This window comes from Anabas testudineus, chromosome 17 (genome assembly GCF_900324465.2).
Source record: "Anabas testudineus chromosome 17, fAnaTes1.2, whole genome shotgun sequence".
In the NCBI taxonomy this organism is placed as follows: domain Eukaryota; kingdom Metazoa; phylum Chordata; class Actinopteri; order Anabantiformes; family Anabantidae; genus Anabas; species Anabas testudineus.
Genome location: NC_046626.1, coordinates 17,125,226 through 17,142,286, shown reverse-complemented (window position 1 = coordinate 17,142,286; position 17,061 = coordinate 17,125,226). Strand labels below are relative to the sequence as shown.

At 41.4% G+C, this 17,061-nt stretch overlaps 1 protein-coding gene across 1 annotated transcript; it reads right to left on the bottom strand.

The window, feature by feature from the left end:
• Positions 1-724: 724 nt before the first annotated feature.
• On the bottom strand, positions 725-14,277 carry LOC113171809 (protein APCDD1). Its single transcript, XM_026374533.2, has 5 exons — positions 13,907-14,277; positions 9,116-9,299; positions 8,473-8,992; positions 2,525-2,846; positions 725-2,116 (listed from the first exon to the last, which is right to left on the bottom strand). Exons 1-5 carry the CDS (start codon positions 13,944-13,946, stop codon positions 1,668-1,670), a joined length of 1,515 nt encoding a protein of 504 aa, XP_026230318.1. The 5' UTR covers positions 13,947-14,277; the 3' UTR covers positions 725-1,667.
• Between the last annotated feature and the right edge of the window lie 2,784 nt (positions 14,278-17,061).

Below are 17,061 nucleotides of genomic sequence, written 5' to 3'. Positions count from 1 at the left end.
GTGGTCCACAATCCAGAGGGTGACGACATCTTTAGACCGTCAATAACGTCCCTGTAACCCCACTGGACAACTGATTGATGCTGATCTGATTACTAGGGAAGTATGTTGAATTTACTCCACTCTCAAATTCAGAAACCAGCGAAGGGCAAATCATTCTAATCTGCTCTCATCTATTTCAGATTCCTCACTGGAAGGCTTATTCTGCAACATCAACTGGACAGGTAATATCTGATTTACTAGAATTACCAGACTCTAATTTCTTTGATTACAGTTATTCTAGTTATTTATGTGTGGTCTCTGCAGGTAATTTAGTAATTATTTAATTTTAAGAAATATCCATAACTTTCACAGTAGAGACACAAAATGTAAATGGAAAGAAAGAAACTAAAGTATTTAAAGATAATACTAGTACATTATTGACAGATGTTGATGGCTAAAACATAAAAATATCAACGATTAAGGTTCGGTAAAAAGAAAACGTGCAGATAAGACCTTTAGGGGCCTCGGCAGGCTGTCTCTAATTTGTAGTTTGATGTGTACATTGTTTTGCAGTCTGTTCCTAAATTCCTGGGCAAAAGTTTAGGTTTTTGTATGTAGTGAATTTGCATTTTGAGGAGATTTACAGTACAAAATGTATTTCTGTAGTATGTTAAGTCATATAATAATTCAATATTCTCTGTTTGTGGTGAGATTATATTTTAGTTTAATAATGCAAAAGTTATTAAATTCTGCCTAAAAACACATATCCAACTTTAATCAGTAACTAATAATCTTATTTATTAGTCTTTCTAAAAAGGGCAGAACATGTTGGATAATAAACTTAAAATTGGGGCCGCAATTTGTGCAATCATAACAGATGCTAGAGTGATAAGTTTAACTTAGCTTTTACACATATGTATTTCTAACAAACATTTGTTCTTATACATTTAGCCACACTAGCCACTCCTAACTGTGAAAGTAAAATGTCTTAGGTTTCCGTATTTGTAAAGTTTTTACAGTGTTTCCTAATCTGAGATCAACATAATTTTAAATATCTCCTGTGTCAGCCAGTGAACATACTGCTATCTGATCTGTGAGGGAATTAAAGATCTCTTGAGAATGCATCGGATAATTGTCTGTAGGTGAAAGAGTTTATTGTACCAAAATAACATCTTCTTTAAGTGGAATAGACAGAAAACTCAGTCCAGGTTATAGTCAAAGAAATGATTAATTAAAGTAGTGTAGTTCCCTTTTACTGTAAACAGTGACTCACAAGCATATCTCCCTGTTAGGAGCTTATTGTCAAAGGGTTTGTTGTAGAAAACACTTCTACGTATCCAATAGTCTCTTTGCAGAACTAAACCAAGAAATGACTTGATACTTGTAGCTAAATACACTGTATAAAACATACTCTCAGGTTCAGGTGGATATATAGACATCTTTGTATATGTTGAGGAAATGGGCAGGTCGACCTTTGGTCCCACTGTAAAGTGCAGTTTCTGTGGTGCAGCAGTGTCAAGTCTTTGGTAGCTGGGGATGAGTTCAGAGGATCAGGAGCACCAGTTTTCATCCTCGTTCAAAGGGTAACTTAAAACTTTTACATATGTTGGTTTAACAAGCAGTCTCCCTGTCGGTCCTTGAAATATACACAACTTGTGTCCTTTTGTAGAGAAAGTCTAAAGTGGTCTTTAGCTCTGCCAGAAGAGAAGCAGGGTTACGACGAGCACCACTACGATGTGTTTCTGGTTGGCTTTGTGCCATCCTCTGCAGTCATTGTGGGGCAGCAGGGGCCTGTCTCCCCCTTGGATATAGTCAGTCACCTGGCTGCTCGACAAGCACTGGACCAGGGGCATCTGGTAGGAGGTCGCCCGCTTCTCCGGCCGGTCCGGGCTGGAGCCATCACTGGGACGCTGGCCATTGTAGAGCAGGTAGCGGCTGTGAGCGTCCTGCTCCATGCGGAAGAGCTCATACTCTGTGTGGGGGAGCCGGATACCCAGCGCCACGCAGCCATTCGTTACGGTGACATCCTGTTCCACTCCGACCTGCCACGACCCCTGCGCTCCACACTCATTACCATTGAAGACGTTGAGGAGGGAGGTGGTGGCCAAGTCCATCGGCGTCACTCTCATGTGGTTGACTAAAGGAGGGAACGCAAGCACACCTGTTAGCTGCAGTCGTGAGGGATGTAGAGCAACAGCTACTCTAAACCAGGGGTGGGCAATCCTGATTGAGGGTCACAGCCCTATTTGTTTTCCAATCTCTGCACTCACAGCTTCTGGTTGGCTAAACACACCTGACCCGTGTAAAGTAATGGGTGGTGTAGGGATAGTTGGAAAACAAATAGGACAGTGGCCCTTGAGGACCAGGATTGTCCACCCTTGCTCTAAACTGTCAAGTGCAGGAGGCAGGTAGAAAGATGAGCCGGCAGTCATAGTAAAGTAGAGGTAGGAGGAAGAAGAGTGGCAGTATCAGGAACAACACTTTGAATTGTATCTGTGTTTCATATGTGCTATATAAATAAAACCACATCTAAAGGGTGAGTAACCTTTAAAGACAAAGTCTGTCCCTCCCATGACTCGAGTGGAGTGAAGCCCTCGGCTGTAGCGTCCACGAGCGTAGATGGTGAAAGTTGGGTGTTTGCAAACGGGGTCAGAGTAGTGGTAGTAGTGGCCCTCCCAGGTGTGGTTGTTATCATGGAAGATGAAGTGCCGAGTGAGGAAGAGAACTTCGGGACGAACTTCGCAGCGCTGGCTCACCCACTGACCGTATAGACCAACGGTCAGGTCGGCCCGTGGCGGCAGGATGGGTGGGTGGAACTCGTCTGAGCGGTAGATGATACGACAGGCGATGCAGCCGTGGTCATGATTCTGGAAATAAAGGGAAAGAAATAAGTTATGAGCATAGAAAACAGAGCCTCGCAGAAATTTAGAGTAGTCAAAGTGTCATGAAATGTTAATATGCCTCCAAAAATTCAATAAGTCTTGTTTTAATTAGTATATAAACATTACATAACCTAGTTTATAATGCAATGTAAAGTAGGAGTTCATGGATCAATAAAGTATGTTATGTACAGAATCTGTGTTATTTGTGATAATACATTTAATTTGTACATCTGTACATTTCTTAATCAGAAACTGTATCACTTAAAAAAAAAAGTAATTTACCACATTTCTAAACTGAAAGCATTAGCATGATGTCATTAAACTAAATTGACAACACAGCAATATAAATTATATACACTCATCGCAACTCTAACCAATCGCACATTGGTCGGACGACATCCACCCACAGTAAAGCACATTTGAGTTAGTGCTTTGGTTCGAGTGTTGATAGAGAAATTAAAGCTCAGCAGCCACACCAACAAAGAAGATAAACCAGGTAAAAGATTCTGGTAGTGCAGTGGTACTCTGCAAACCTGTGGCATCTAAACTGGAAACACTCCATAAACCTAAAGGACGAACCTGTCAACTGTTTACGAACTCTTAGTTGAAGTTATCACATAGCATGACTGCATAGAAATCCAGTAAAATGTCAGTGCTGAAAGCTTTTTAAATCTATCATTTGGTATATTGTGTTGTTAAAATCACATAAATGACGGCTGGCATATGTTCAGAGGTGAAGGAGGAAAAACTATTTCCTTCAGTCGGAATCTCTGGAGTGTTGGAAGCCGGACAAAGTCCCAACATTTTCTCAGAGTGATCACATCATTTTACAGTAAAAGACAGATGTCTGGTCGAACACGAGCCCCGACAACAAGAAGTCACACAGTGAGCAGCGAGCAGAGCTTTTATGCTCCTTAAAAACATGCTCACGTTGACAAACGAGGGTTTGTAAAACCAGGAGTGACTATTAATCATATTGAATTTGCATCATTTCTGGTCCAGTGGAGCCCCAGAGCAGCATGTGATCAGCAGATTCACACACAGGACAGCTGTGGATCTCTGGCTGCAGGAAGCAGTCGAGGGCCGTACAGATCCAGAGCTAGAAGCCTTCATACTGTATTCCACAAAATCACTTCCAACGGCCAAACTCCAGGGAGGGAGAGTTTTTGTTATTTGAGGGTGGTCAAATTTTAAGACCCAACGTCCGGGCCTCAATCGCTCTTTTCCCAGGCAGCATTATAACTGTGAGAGATTTATGAGGACTTAAAAAAAATAAAAAGGAGTATCACTACATCCTACAGATGAGATAATCTCAGTTCAGAGTGAGAAAGTGTTTCTTTCTCTTGTCTAAGTAAGAAGTAGATTGTGTAAAAGGGAAAAAAGATGCAGAGAAAAACTTATGTGCATGTATTTCAGCGTATACTGTGGAAAGAGCAGAAGGTGGGGGAGTTTCCGCTGCAGGTGTGGAAAACATGTTCCAGATCTGCAAAAACCTTGAGTCCATAAAACCCAGACAGTTTGTTGGAGCTCAGAAAAAAAAAGGCCTGACAATGAACATGTCTTCCTTCAATGGAGACTCATCTGTCAGCTGATGAGGGATTAGTTCTTAGGATGAACTCTCAAATCCTTTTAACTTCATAGACTAATACTTTGTGATACAAACTTCACCACTAATATTCAATACTTGTGTCCCTTTCTATGAATATTCACTTTAAATAAACTGGAATCCATTTATTTTCCAGCCTCGATTAAAAACAAGATTATATTGTTCTTTTCAGACTATACAGCACCAGCAAGCTGCAGCAATGAAGCCTGAGAGTCAGAACTCAGGGCCGTCTGAAAAGCACTGCTCTCACCACCTGCACGATAATAACTGAAGGTGTCACAGATGGAACTTCAGTAAAAATAACTATAAATCATGCCCTTTGGTGCAGCATATAAAAAACTAATAGGTTAATTTTTTAAAATCAACAACAATCATCACAGCCAATGTGGAAGTCAGTTTATGAGTTGCCTCAGGCAAACTTTCCACAACCCAATTTCAGCTCGGCTGTTTACAGGTTGCAAATAAAAAGGGTTTTACTGTCTCTGTCACACCACACTAATCACAAACAGTCAAAATCATGATTCACTCACTTTGTGCTTTTTTTGCACGGAACAAGAGTCCAACTGTGTAAAAGAGAAGTTCACACTTCTCTCCAGATAAAACACAGTAAACAGCGTCGCAGGTCCCCGTTTCTCATTACCGAGCCCAGCCAGCCGTCTACACCTGTGTGGAGCTCTTATGCTAAGCTAAATTAACCAGCTGCTGAGTGTAGCTTAAAGGTGCAGCGCGTAAGACTTAGTGACATCTAGTGGCAACGGTGCAAACTGCAAGCATCTCACTATTTGCTGCCATGGCAGCCTCTATGAAAGGAGACCTGCTCGCTCCCCATGTAGGTGATGATTTCATCTGCATCTCGTCGTACTAACGTGTTTTACAACTAACTATCAAACTACAGAATTGAACCAATCACAGAGCCTCGGGATCGAACTCTGCAAACAATTAACTCTGACCAGAAAACAGAAGCAACACAGTCGAGTCAAATACTGAACTTATTTGAGGAGCATTTTGTTACACAGCGAATCATTAGTAAACCCATTTTCTTTTTTCTTACAGCGTTTGACTTGTACAAGCTTGTGCTGCTATGAGCTGTTGGCTGCGCATCCTACTGGAAATGAGGGAGGATATAACTTTACATATATTACATTTCAGTTCGAGCTTTACTACACTGGGCAGATGCTTTTGTCTGTGTTGACGCACAAATAAGCGACTGTCCAAACCACAGAAAATCAAGGAGAAGTCGAAATGAATTCCACTTTGTTTGGCAGCCATATTCCATTTGGTCATTTTGGGGATTAGTGCCACAGTTCAGAGGAGGACAACATCCAAAACAATTAGGATTAAAATGCGTCTTTAAAAACCTCTTGGTGATAACATACTTTACTTACAGCGTCTTTTTTTGTACGATTACATCCCTATAATTCATAATAAGTCTTATTTTACACTGACCAGCTTCATTATTTAAGTTTTATTTGTGCTTACAGGCTCAGAGAGAAATAGAAAACAACAACAAAGCATAAACCGTAAGCTCCAGATAACATAACGTGTCACCACAAACGAGTCTGTGCATGATGAGTACATGTGAAAACCAAACTGCCACTGAAAGACTTCGACAACAACAGTATAAAAACACAGATCCCTTCCTAACAAGCATCGTTATCATGCGGTCATTACTCCGCCTCAGTGACGCAGCAGCGACCCAGACGACAGAGAGTGGAGAAAACAAACCTAAAACAAAGTCTGCTGCCTCGCTGTTGCATCACTGCTGGGATCCACCCAGTAACCACAAATGAACATGCCTGCACCAGCAATTGTTCTGGACCAGCACCAGCTCCGGGTACATGGCTTAAGATTAGTGGACTGGATGGTCATCATGGCAATAAAAGTCCCCAAAAAGAAACCATTGCAACCTCAGGAGATGGTTGAGTTGAGTACTTTGTGTAGGAAGGAGTGAGGTATTTTATTCTGCTGTTCACCACAATATATGGAGGTCAAAATACAATTTACTGTATGTGCTCAGTCGACGACCAATCGCAGTTAAAACTGACCAAAGTCGTAAAATTACTCAGGATTTAGGATGTTTGAAAATGCCTGTAATGCAGGCGTGTATCGTTATAGAAACATATTACCAAGCGTAAAGGGTCAGTTCACTTAAATAACAAAATGATATATTTTCCCATTCATCTCTACTACAAATAGAAAAGTTGTTTTACGTCTTTGTGCTGAGGTTTCTCCTGTGTCCCCAACTCAAGTATGAACAGAAACATGTGCAGCAGTGTGGCTGTGTATGGCATGTATTTCCAGCTCCTTAGCTGCTACAAGCTCCAGTATGTTCACTTCAAGTCTCACTTCAGCTGAAACATGCTAAAATATTCAGAAGAGCTGATGGAAACTGTCGAGTTAGGTGATAAGGAGATTTAGAAATAGAGGTGAGGAGACACTGACGGTTAATAATAAATGTTATATGGAGAGTAGCTATCAATGGTTGCTGCTTTATAAAGGTAGTGGAGTAAAAGTACAATGGAAATACTTTCCATCACAGTGTGAGGCTAAGAGCAGCAGAGGTGAGAGATTTATTAGTATTTTGGTAAACTGACGCCGTCACTATATTAGACTAACCACAACTTTGTGGATGTGGTGAATCAATGAATCACCGCCCTACAAACACCCTGCCTTCCTTTTTATTCAGGAGAAAGACAGCACATGCAACTGTTTGATTGGAGCCTCAGGCATGCATGAAATCAGACCTGCTCTGTGCTCACTGGAATAATTCATACGGCTACGTGATTATAAATTCTAGGAATACCACATGTTGATCGCTCCCAGAGATAGGCTGGGTTTCACATTGCGCCTCTGAGGGATAGAGGGGCTTAAGCAGAGCAGAGCTCTGGTCATTACAGCATCACCGGGGAGCTCGACTGATCACAGCTCCTCCAAGCGCATGTGGATTTAGACAGTGGACCTGAACAGGATTTCAATGTAATCTCTGTGGAGGGTGACAGTGAAAACATCGCTCTAGGATTTCGCCCAGCAGGGAAACTGCTGCTCAGCAGTGTAAATAGAGAAATTACATCCAATAGGCAGGAAGGAGGGAAGAAAGGGTGCTTTCTTAAAGCTAAAACCAGCTAGATGAAATCACAGTTTCTGGTTTCAGCCAGTGCAAATGTTTAGTGAATAAGCGTGTAAGGGCAAGATTAGTGACATGTACACTGATCTTAACTCTGATTTGGAACAAACTGTTTTTCTGGTTGTGTTTAGTTTAATTTACTTGATTCAACAGGTGGGTGGAGTGTGGAGCGGGAAACAGATTGTATCACATGTTCAATCATCATTAAATTTATAACAACAGAATTAAAAGACTTATTTTAAAAGCTATTTTACTGAGGTTTCTTTGGGACAACTCAACTTTTTTGGTGTGTGTGGTCTTTGCGGTGTGGGGGGTCGACACAGTGGGAGTGGAGCTCAGCAGAGGTCATGGAACAAGCTGCGTGCTCGGGTCAGAAAACAAAACTCTACCTCTGGCCTGGTTTTATGTTCCAGTGAACACAAAACACAGTTCAGGGGGTCTGTACTGTAAGAGCTCTCATCCTGGTCTCTGAACTAGTGAATCATACTGGTCATATGTCAGTGAGGACACCTGTACAGTGAAGTTTACAAGAGCCTGCAGGCAAAAGCAAACTTTATGAATGCTTTGTACTGGTCCTTTTGGTGGAGTTAGCCTTATTTTAAGTGGCTGAAATTCAATCAAAACTACTATTGTACTCAACAAACCACAAAAGCTCCACAATCACTGAAATTTAAAAGTACCATGTGGAGTTGGACCACGAGGATTTAGGAGACAGTCCAGGTTTGTAATGTGTATGAGTGTTTGCAGGCGTGTCATAGTTTTCATGCTATTTCATGCCATCCAAAAGGCAGTGAAGAAGAAACAAGTCTGAGATTGTAAATTAAATATATGGACCCTAAAAAGAGTTGGGAGATTCAAAGGTGGCGACAGAAAGCACTAACCTTGGCGTTTTGCAGGGCAGTCTGGTAGCTGGACGGCTTGTAGTACAGCCTCTGAGACGGCTCAGTGTGGATATCCCCCAGAAACAGCTCCTCCACCAGGTGATCCAGGTTGTGATGCAGGTACTGCTTCTCCACCCTGAGCAGCTGCAGCTCATGCATGGCAAAGTTAAGCTCTCTCAAGCAGTCGTAGCCGTCCTCCTCGCTCCACAACTCATAGGTCACGCTGGGATCCCAGTGGCCCTTCATGACCCCTCGACAACTCGGCCTCTGGCTGAGCTCTTTGGCCACGGTGGCTGTGTGACACACCATTTGGACACGGTGGAGGTGGTACTCCGCCTCTGTGCCACCACGGATGATCCAGGAAGCCTGGCGTAAGCGCAGACGACCCTGGACGACCAGCGTGTAGATGGGTTTGGTGCAGTGGTTGTCCTCATAGTAGAACTGGTGAGCTTGGAAGGTGTTGTTGGGATAAAAACGGTAAGAGCGCGTCAGAAACTCTGGACCTGATCTCACCTCACAGCTGCAACAGAAAACAGAGGAGGATTCAGATGAACACCGTGCAGAAGCTGCTTCTTTTGTGTGAGATTAAGGTTAAATGAAAAATTCTGAATGCACAGAAAACATGGGACCATCATTTGTTTACCTGGTGGACACCCAGTGACCCTCTATGTTGGGAGGCATCTGCACAGTAATTCGTGCTCCATTGTGGAGGTGCTTCAACATGTGCGGGCACTGGGAGTCTTTGATGGAGCGGCCGTGGGTTTTCTCCAGATAGAGGTGGCTGGAGCGGCTGTCTGAGTAGTGACGAGAGGAACCTTTAGCCCAGCCTGTGGGAACGACGATACAACAAGTATGAAGAATTAACTCAGCTGAGATTTTAGCTGATGATCCTTAAAGCAACAAAATGCAACTTCAGCTAACACTTGCATGCGACTTGAAATTAGAAATGCCTCACAATCACTTCAATAATTTTAGAGGGGGGATATCAGAGTCTTTATTTTATTACAGACCTGTAATTTTGTCTGCACACCAAACACTTTTCCTTTTAGATGCTTTCACCCTAATAAATTAAGCTTCAACTAATAAAGAATTAAGAGGCAGAGGGCAATTTAAATCAATTTAACTCAATGACCTGCAACACCTGGTTAGTATTAGCCTTTTATTCTTCAATCAATCAATTTCTGCTCTGTTGAACAAACACAAAAAACTAAGAAAATGAGAAGATCTGAGAAATTATAAATGACAAAAGGACAAGAGCAGCATTGACAATCATCACTTCCCACCCTGTCCATGTACCTTAGATGAACCACATGAAATAACAATGCTTTCAACAATGGCCTGGGCTTAAAGGGATAAAATATCGGATATTAAAGCTGTTTCGAAGCATGGAGCCAAAAGAAAAGCTTGAAGCTCACATTCCAGTGCGGATTTATTGAATGCAATACTCTAATATCATCAGAATCTACCTTGAAATATGAGGAGTCGGCCTTAAATTCCTCCTATCAGACCCAGCTCGCCCGGCAATATCATTTAACGCCAAGGAATGCCACTGCGGTCGGCGCTGCGCTTTTAATTTGAGACACAGAGGGAGGAACAAAAACATCTGATTAAAAGAAACCAGAAGCTCCGTGGAGAACAGGGCTTCATCCAGCTGTTTTACACCCAGTGAGGCAGCTCCAATGGGTGCTAGCTGAGGCTTGTGTGTAAATCACCACATCACAGCGGTGCTCGGTGGAAACGCCGGGCAGTGGAGGAGACTCGATCCCCCGACTCAGCTGGTGCCATTAGTAACGCTGCTCTGCACAGTTAGCTGTGTGGTGTGTGTGGCCTTTTTTCTACACCTGCAGTCAGGCTTGTACCAGCAGGAAGATCCTGATCGGCTGCCGACGTTATACTAAAATAACACTAAAAAAATAATACTAAAATAATAATTCATAATGAGTGAAACACGTCCTTTATAACCCTCTATGCTCTTTTTAACACATCAGATTACAGAATTAGTTTGTCGTTCCCGCATCTCCACTGTTTCCTAGACAGACCTCTCCTTCCTTCATCATTAAGGATTAATTTCCTCAAGCTGATTTGAGCATAAGCTTCTCCATAAATGTCCAATAAACCATAAACTTCCATATTTCTCCCTCCATTTGTTGTTGCTTTCTTCTCCATGCTGACATGATGATAACTGAATACACGAAGAACAAACTAAACTATCCAATATATCAACATATTAATATTTATCTTTTAAAATGCTTTGATAAATTTTCACCACTTTCTGATGTTGTAGTCTTATAAAAAAAATCAAGAAAATGAATAGATTGAATTTTTTTCCAGTCCTACAATTCTCAGTAGAGATCTACTGACATCTATCCTGAAGTTCAACAAACAGCCCCCGTATCTTCGACTTTTCATTCTGCAATTAAACATTAACAAAACCTCCCAGAATCTTCCTCCGTCACATGATCCATCTGTTCTGTGCAAACATTTTAGGTACTTCAGATGTTGATATTATTATTCAACATGCAGTACCATCAGGGAGACATCTCATCTGTCCCAGATTCATTTGGCAGGATTACAACAACCCCAGACGTATGGTCAGAGTCATAAAGAACATTCACAGAGAGGAGAAGAACTAGGAGCTCCGCAGCAGAAGGTACGGCCCCCACACAGCCCTGATCTCAACTTCATGGAGTCAGTCTGAGATTACATAAACAGATAAGACGTTACGGCAGCCTAAATCCACAGAGGAGCTGAGGCAAGTTCTTCAAGAAGGTTTTGCTGTAATTGTGTGTACAGTAGTGGTTATAGTGGTAAAATATAAATAAAAATGTTTTTTATTTTTCAAACCTGGACTTTGGGGCTTCACTCCTACTTCTGAGCTTTTAAAACGGGCAGCAGCGCGAGGTCGATACAGAGTCAACATGCATCAGATCATGTTTAAGATTAGTTTGTAAAAATTTAATTACTAGAGAGAACCAGTTTTATTTAGAGCAATTTTAAAAACACAGCTACAAAACGTTTTATGAAGCATTATACTGCATCAAAGCCAAGCAAGAAGTCCATATGGAAAACAGGCTCAAAGAGAAATAAATGAGGAAATGATTAAACGGCATTAAAGCCTGTTTGTAAAATTACTTTTTAAAGAGGAAGCATCATACGTCTCCTCCTCCACACATTTCAAATGAGTTTCATGAACAAAAAATAAATAAATAAAATCCTTTTCCATCATTAAGGCAATAATCCGAACCGTTTCACTCAAACCCTCTGCAGTTCCTCAAACTACTGCTCTTTATCTGAAAATCAAAGCGCCCACAAAACTCCCAGAGCCCTAAACCACCGAGAGCATTTCCAGTTGGCCCGATCCCACTGGTGAGGTAACAGCACTGGGACCCCGGACAAGCAGAGAGACTCCACATCGTTCATGGGAAGAGAAAATCCACAAGTGCCAGAGCAGAGACCAGACAAAGAAGCGTTCTTTGGGTTATCTCAGACTTTGGCAGCGGCCGTGCAGAACTCGAAAGGGGGCCGAGAAAACAGCACGACACTTCTAGACTTTAAAATAAAAACATCCAGAGGTGAGAAGTAACTAAAAACATTACTACAACCGTCACAGTGATTCTGATTCGGAGTTGGTTTCCATCTTTTTATAGGACTTTTAATTCAGCTTCCATGATCAAGAATGAAAATTCTACTTTTCAGCCAAAATGAACTAAGTTAAGTCTTTTAAGTTTTTAAGTGGTGAAAGAAAACGGACCTAACATCATGACAAACACATGATAGATGGTGGACACCACTGTATGAATCACTGAGTTGGCTCATACCGTGCTGCAGTTAGTATCATTTGCCTTTCCTCCATCGTTCTTATGTTGGTTTCTTTGAACTCGTAACCACCCTTTCTTTTCTGTTGTTGCAGTTGGACTGCATTTGTCCAACTTATGTTGAAGACTGTTCCCCTTGATCTGACATTATTTAGCTAATTCTCTGACCGATCCCTCTGCAATTACAGCGCTGATTATTTGGCCTTGCTGGAGCTCTGTTAGCTCTCTCATCCTGCTTTGAAAACTCACACATCAAAGTGTTGATTTCCATGCTGGTAGGTGGCACTGAGCCCACCGTGACCAATGGCTGTAGCAGTATTTGTATTAAAACCTGAATGATGCACGAGCAGACTCATTTCATGGTCCGATGTCGTCTTGTAGTCACATTACAGCACATTAGAGTTAATTTTATCTCAATATGCACAATATTGTTTCCTTAAAGGGTTAGATTCCATGTTTTGTTGTTAATATATGTACAATATAATACTATATGGAGCACAAACTTAAAAACAGATTAGTGGTATCATCGTCACAGATGCAATGCAGCGCGAGTTTCAACTTTTAAATTGTAATTAAAATGGTTACAAAACACTTTTACTGTTAACTGTTTTTCTATTTCTTTTAGCCACACTCTGTTGTTTTGTCCATTTTTTAAACTGGCATTGACCAAAAATTGAGAAGAACTCATGTCTATCTTCATGTTTTAAGATGGAGATGATCATAAAAAACACATGGATGAGCTCGTAGTTGTTGTGTCCAACACTTCCCATACAGTTTAAAACAGTTAAATATTTACAAATGGAGTAAAATGTGCCGGGTCCAGCAGAACCAGATCCATATCAGTGAAAAGGTGAATTACATGCAGCTGTCGCGCCACGTGAGGCCACTTCATCTGTGTGTCTTTGAATTGTGCTGTTTCACTCTCCAAGGGTTCACTGAGGTGTTTTTCCCACCCACAGTAAATGCACAGCGCACACTGATCTATCCTGACCGTGCATCTCACTCCACTATGAAAAGGCTGCACACCACACACCACTTAATTGAATGTTAGATTCACTTAAACACACTTAAGGATAAGTGGGCTCCTAGATATTGTTTTATCTCCCAGTCATTTGAAGTTGCAGCCAAACGTTGCCCTCTACTGTCACTGCCAACAGATGGAGTGGGTCAAACGCAGTCCCATAATCCTCTGCTGCTCAGGCAGGGTTTTCATCAGGAATTGATGTTTTAAGTGGCTCTTAACTCTCAGTGCTTTCATCCTCCCACCAGCCCCAGGGAAGCTTTTTATTGGCTTTTAGCCTTCAAACATGTTCATCACTGTGGCATAAGGGACAAGTTAGCCAGAAAATATTGTCATAATTAGTTATGTTGGACACACAGACGCACAGCCATGATGGTAAACAGGTGTGCTGAGAGCAAGAGAGCAACTGCAGCTCCTATGTGACAAATATGAAACATTTAAAAACCCTTTAAAAAATTAAATGACTGCGTCTTTTTTAAAGTTTGCTCTATTCTGCACTTCTCAGGCATCTTGCGCACTCATTCTGGAGACAAACAGCTCCACACTTGTTGCACCAGAAAGAACAATAAAATCTTGCGAATCACGAAAAGTTTCTTACCCAAAAAAGCGACGAGAAGCAGCGTGGATGATGGTCCCATTCCGCACCCTGGGTGGATTGAAGCAACTTTCACTGCACTTCAGGAGATCAGGTTTTCCTTCACACGGCGTCCTCGTGTATTCCGACACAAATCCTCACATTATGGATCCAGAAGGTGGAGAAAACAATCCGGCGATATCCGAGCATCATAAGAAGCGCAGCTCCAGAGAGCATGAAACCCCGTTTACAGCCAAGAGAAGCAGCCAGAAACCAAACGACAGTCCAAACTCTGTCTACAGCACTTTATCACTGAGATAGTTCAACTTGAAAATGACACAACTCGGCGGCGTTTGCGCGCGTCCTCCGTGCGTCCTGCGCCCTGGAGGACTGTCTGTGATGTGCTCGGACTGGACTCGCTCCCCGCCTCTGTGGAGGTTTTGTGGGCGTGGAGAGTGAGTTGATGTTGTCTCCTGTTAAGAGAGAACTGCAGAAAAAACTCTGTGTTCAAGTCAACTGTTGAGCCTGGAGATAGTTTGAGCCTTATAAATTATAAAAAAAATTAAATAACCTCTGGTCATTAAAACATGGGTAAAATCTGGGAGTGAAAAAATATCTTTTAACTTCTTAAAGTCACTTGAGTGACAGGAAAACATATATTTAGGAATACTGGAATGTTTAAATAGGAAATGGAGGGACTATAAATAATATAATGAGGTGAAGTATCCTATTACACTTTAATAGAAGAAGACTATTATGAGAATATGAGGTGCTTTTGTTTATGGTCTTTGCATTAAAATCCCCAAACAACAGCCTTTTTTTTTTTTTTAGCTCAAGCTCAAAACACAAAACTCTTATTGAACTCTGTTGAGTTCAGGTCTGATCCTGGTCTCTTCTGAAAGTTACATTTTAGAGGGCGGTGTCAAAAAATTTGAATGAGTTTAAATCTAAATTAAATTAAATTTAATAGATCAATAAATTAACTAACTAATAGAAGCACAAGCAAGTAAAAGAAAGGGGTTTTATAGCTTTCCACAGGCAAAATAGTAAACAGATCTGAATTTCAATTGAATTTAAATTTGCTCCAAGACCACACTGAGTCTTTGCAGCTTAACATTTCATTCATTAGTTTCCAGCCCGCTCCTTGTTATCAGTCATGATGATTGCTGCACATTAGTGTTGACGTGGCTCTCAGATTATACACCTCATCATAGTCTGTCTGCCTGGAGGGAGACACAAAGCTTCGGTTTCTTTCTCTACAACAACTGTGTGTGTGTGAGATAGAGAGAAAGAGAGAGGGAGAGGAAGAGAGGTAGAGAGAGAGAGGTAGAGAGGGAGAGGAAGAGAGAAGAGAGGGAGAGAGGGAGAGGAAGAGAGGTAGAGAGAGGTAGAGAGAGGTAGAGAGAGAGAGGTAGAGAGAGGTAGAGACCACCTTGGCCTTGAATTTCTGTCTCTTTTTTTTTTCCATTTTCTCTCTGATCTTTTGACCCCGAGGCGACTCTTCACCTCCCGTTCATTCATCTACTCAGACAGTCGGACACTGAGCCTTTAAACACCGATTGTATCTGCACAAAAGCCTCCAGACTATTTTTTCTTTCATCATTTTAACTGTTCCTGTTAATTTTAACTTACAGCGACTGAAAATCAGCTTCACAACTTATGACTTTAACGTGACACCTGACACATACATGACCAAAACTGATGCAGCTGAACAACAGATAGATTTTTTATTCCATTTAATCTTTGTGACGATTCATAGAAAAAACATTCTGCACACTTTACAGATGCAAAGGACAACATTTTTTTTTTTTTAATGCAAAAAACATTCTAGGGACATAACTACAATACCCACAATGCACCTCAAGGACTCTCAGTTCAGTGGATTCAAGCCTGCAAATTATATGCAAAATATAACTTTGAACCTTCAGCTTAGGCAGAGATGAGCACGGAGCCACACAGGTCTGATAAACTCCCTTCTTACTCCTCACTATAAAAAAGGTATTTATAACCTTAAATTTAAGTATTTAGTTCAACGTAAATACCACAGAGCTAACTTGTAAAATATTTCATGCACAGCAAAGTTTTCATCCCTGGGACAAGTGATAATGAAGGACGCTCCATCACATACAAAAACATCCATCTGATCCAATAATCCTCCAATCCTTAATCAGTAGAGCAATGCTCCACTCAGGGAGTTCTAATTAATTTCCATTGTTAACCGTGGAGTCTTAACCCTCACGGCTACCTCCCTCCCTCTCTGTACGCTCCACGGTATTAGCTTTTTTCCTCTAATCCTGGATCCACGCTCTGGGAGAGTGACTCCAGCCTTCCTCTCTCTCTCTTAATTCCTTCTTTTTTTTTTTTTCAAGGTCCAGAAAAGCTACAGAGTAAGATCCGGACAAACAGACTGATGGGATTTAAAAGAAGCCCGGAAGGGGTATTAATAAGGGGACTGTATAGAGGAGAGGCTGGAGGCAGGGAGGCGAAACTGGGAGACTTGTTCTGGTGTGTTGACCCCTGTGTGTCCTGTGTGGCTAATCAAAGCATCACTGCACTCTCTTTGTGTGTCTGCAAGACTGCAATCTATGTGAGGTGGAAATAAAACGACTTTAAGGTACAATGAGGCAGTAAAACTAGTGAAAATCAGCCTCTAAGTGTTGATATAATATAAAATCCTGAATGCTGAAGCATTCTGTGCTCCCCATGCTCTCTTTCTAACATGTTTTTTGCATTAAATCTGTATCATCAGTGTCCCTAAACATGTCAGAGCAGATGAATGTGAGGAGGGACATTTCAAAGTTGCAGCGTCTCTGTTTCTGATTAAAGCTGTGTTCTGAAGATCTCGATGACTGGTTTCTGTTTGCTTCTCTCTTCATGTTTCACTGGAATTGTTTGTGTCATTTCTGGAGGGTGCTGTAAAAGTCAGAACGAGTAGGGAGTGGCGCACAATGAGCATAAAACTCACACTGAGTTATGGGATATTAATCGTTTAACCGTTGATTGTTACTGTACATCAGGACCCACAAGTTACTGCCTCAGATTAGTGACAACAATAGCAGTGTGTTTTCAGCAATTAAGCTGAAAATGTTAAGGTATTTATCGTTATATATATATATATATATATATATATATATATATATATATATATATATATATATGTTTTTTAAATAAGCAGTTGT

Coding starts and splice junctions, on each gene's coding strand:
- LOC113171809 (XM_026374533.2), bottom strand. CDS start 13,946: ATGGGACCATCATCCACGCTGCTTCTCGTCGCTTTTTTGG. Junction 9,300..13,906: donor GCTTCTCGTCGCTTTTTTGG/GTAAGAAACTTT, acceptor TCGTTCCCACAG/GCTGGGCTAAAGGTTCCTCT. Junction 2,117..2,524: donor GACAGACTTTGTCTTTAAAG/GTTACTCACCCT, acceptor TCCCTCCTTTAG/TCAACCACATGAGAGTGACG.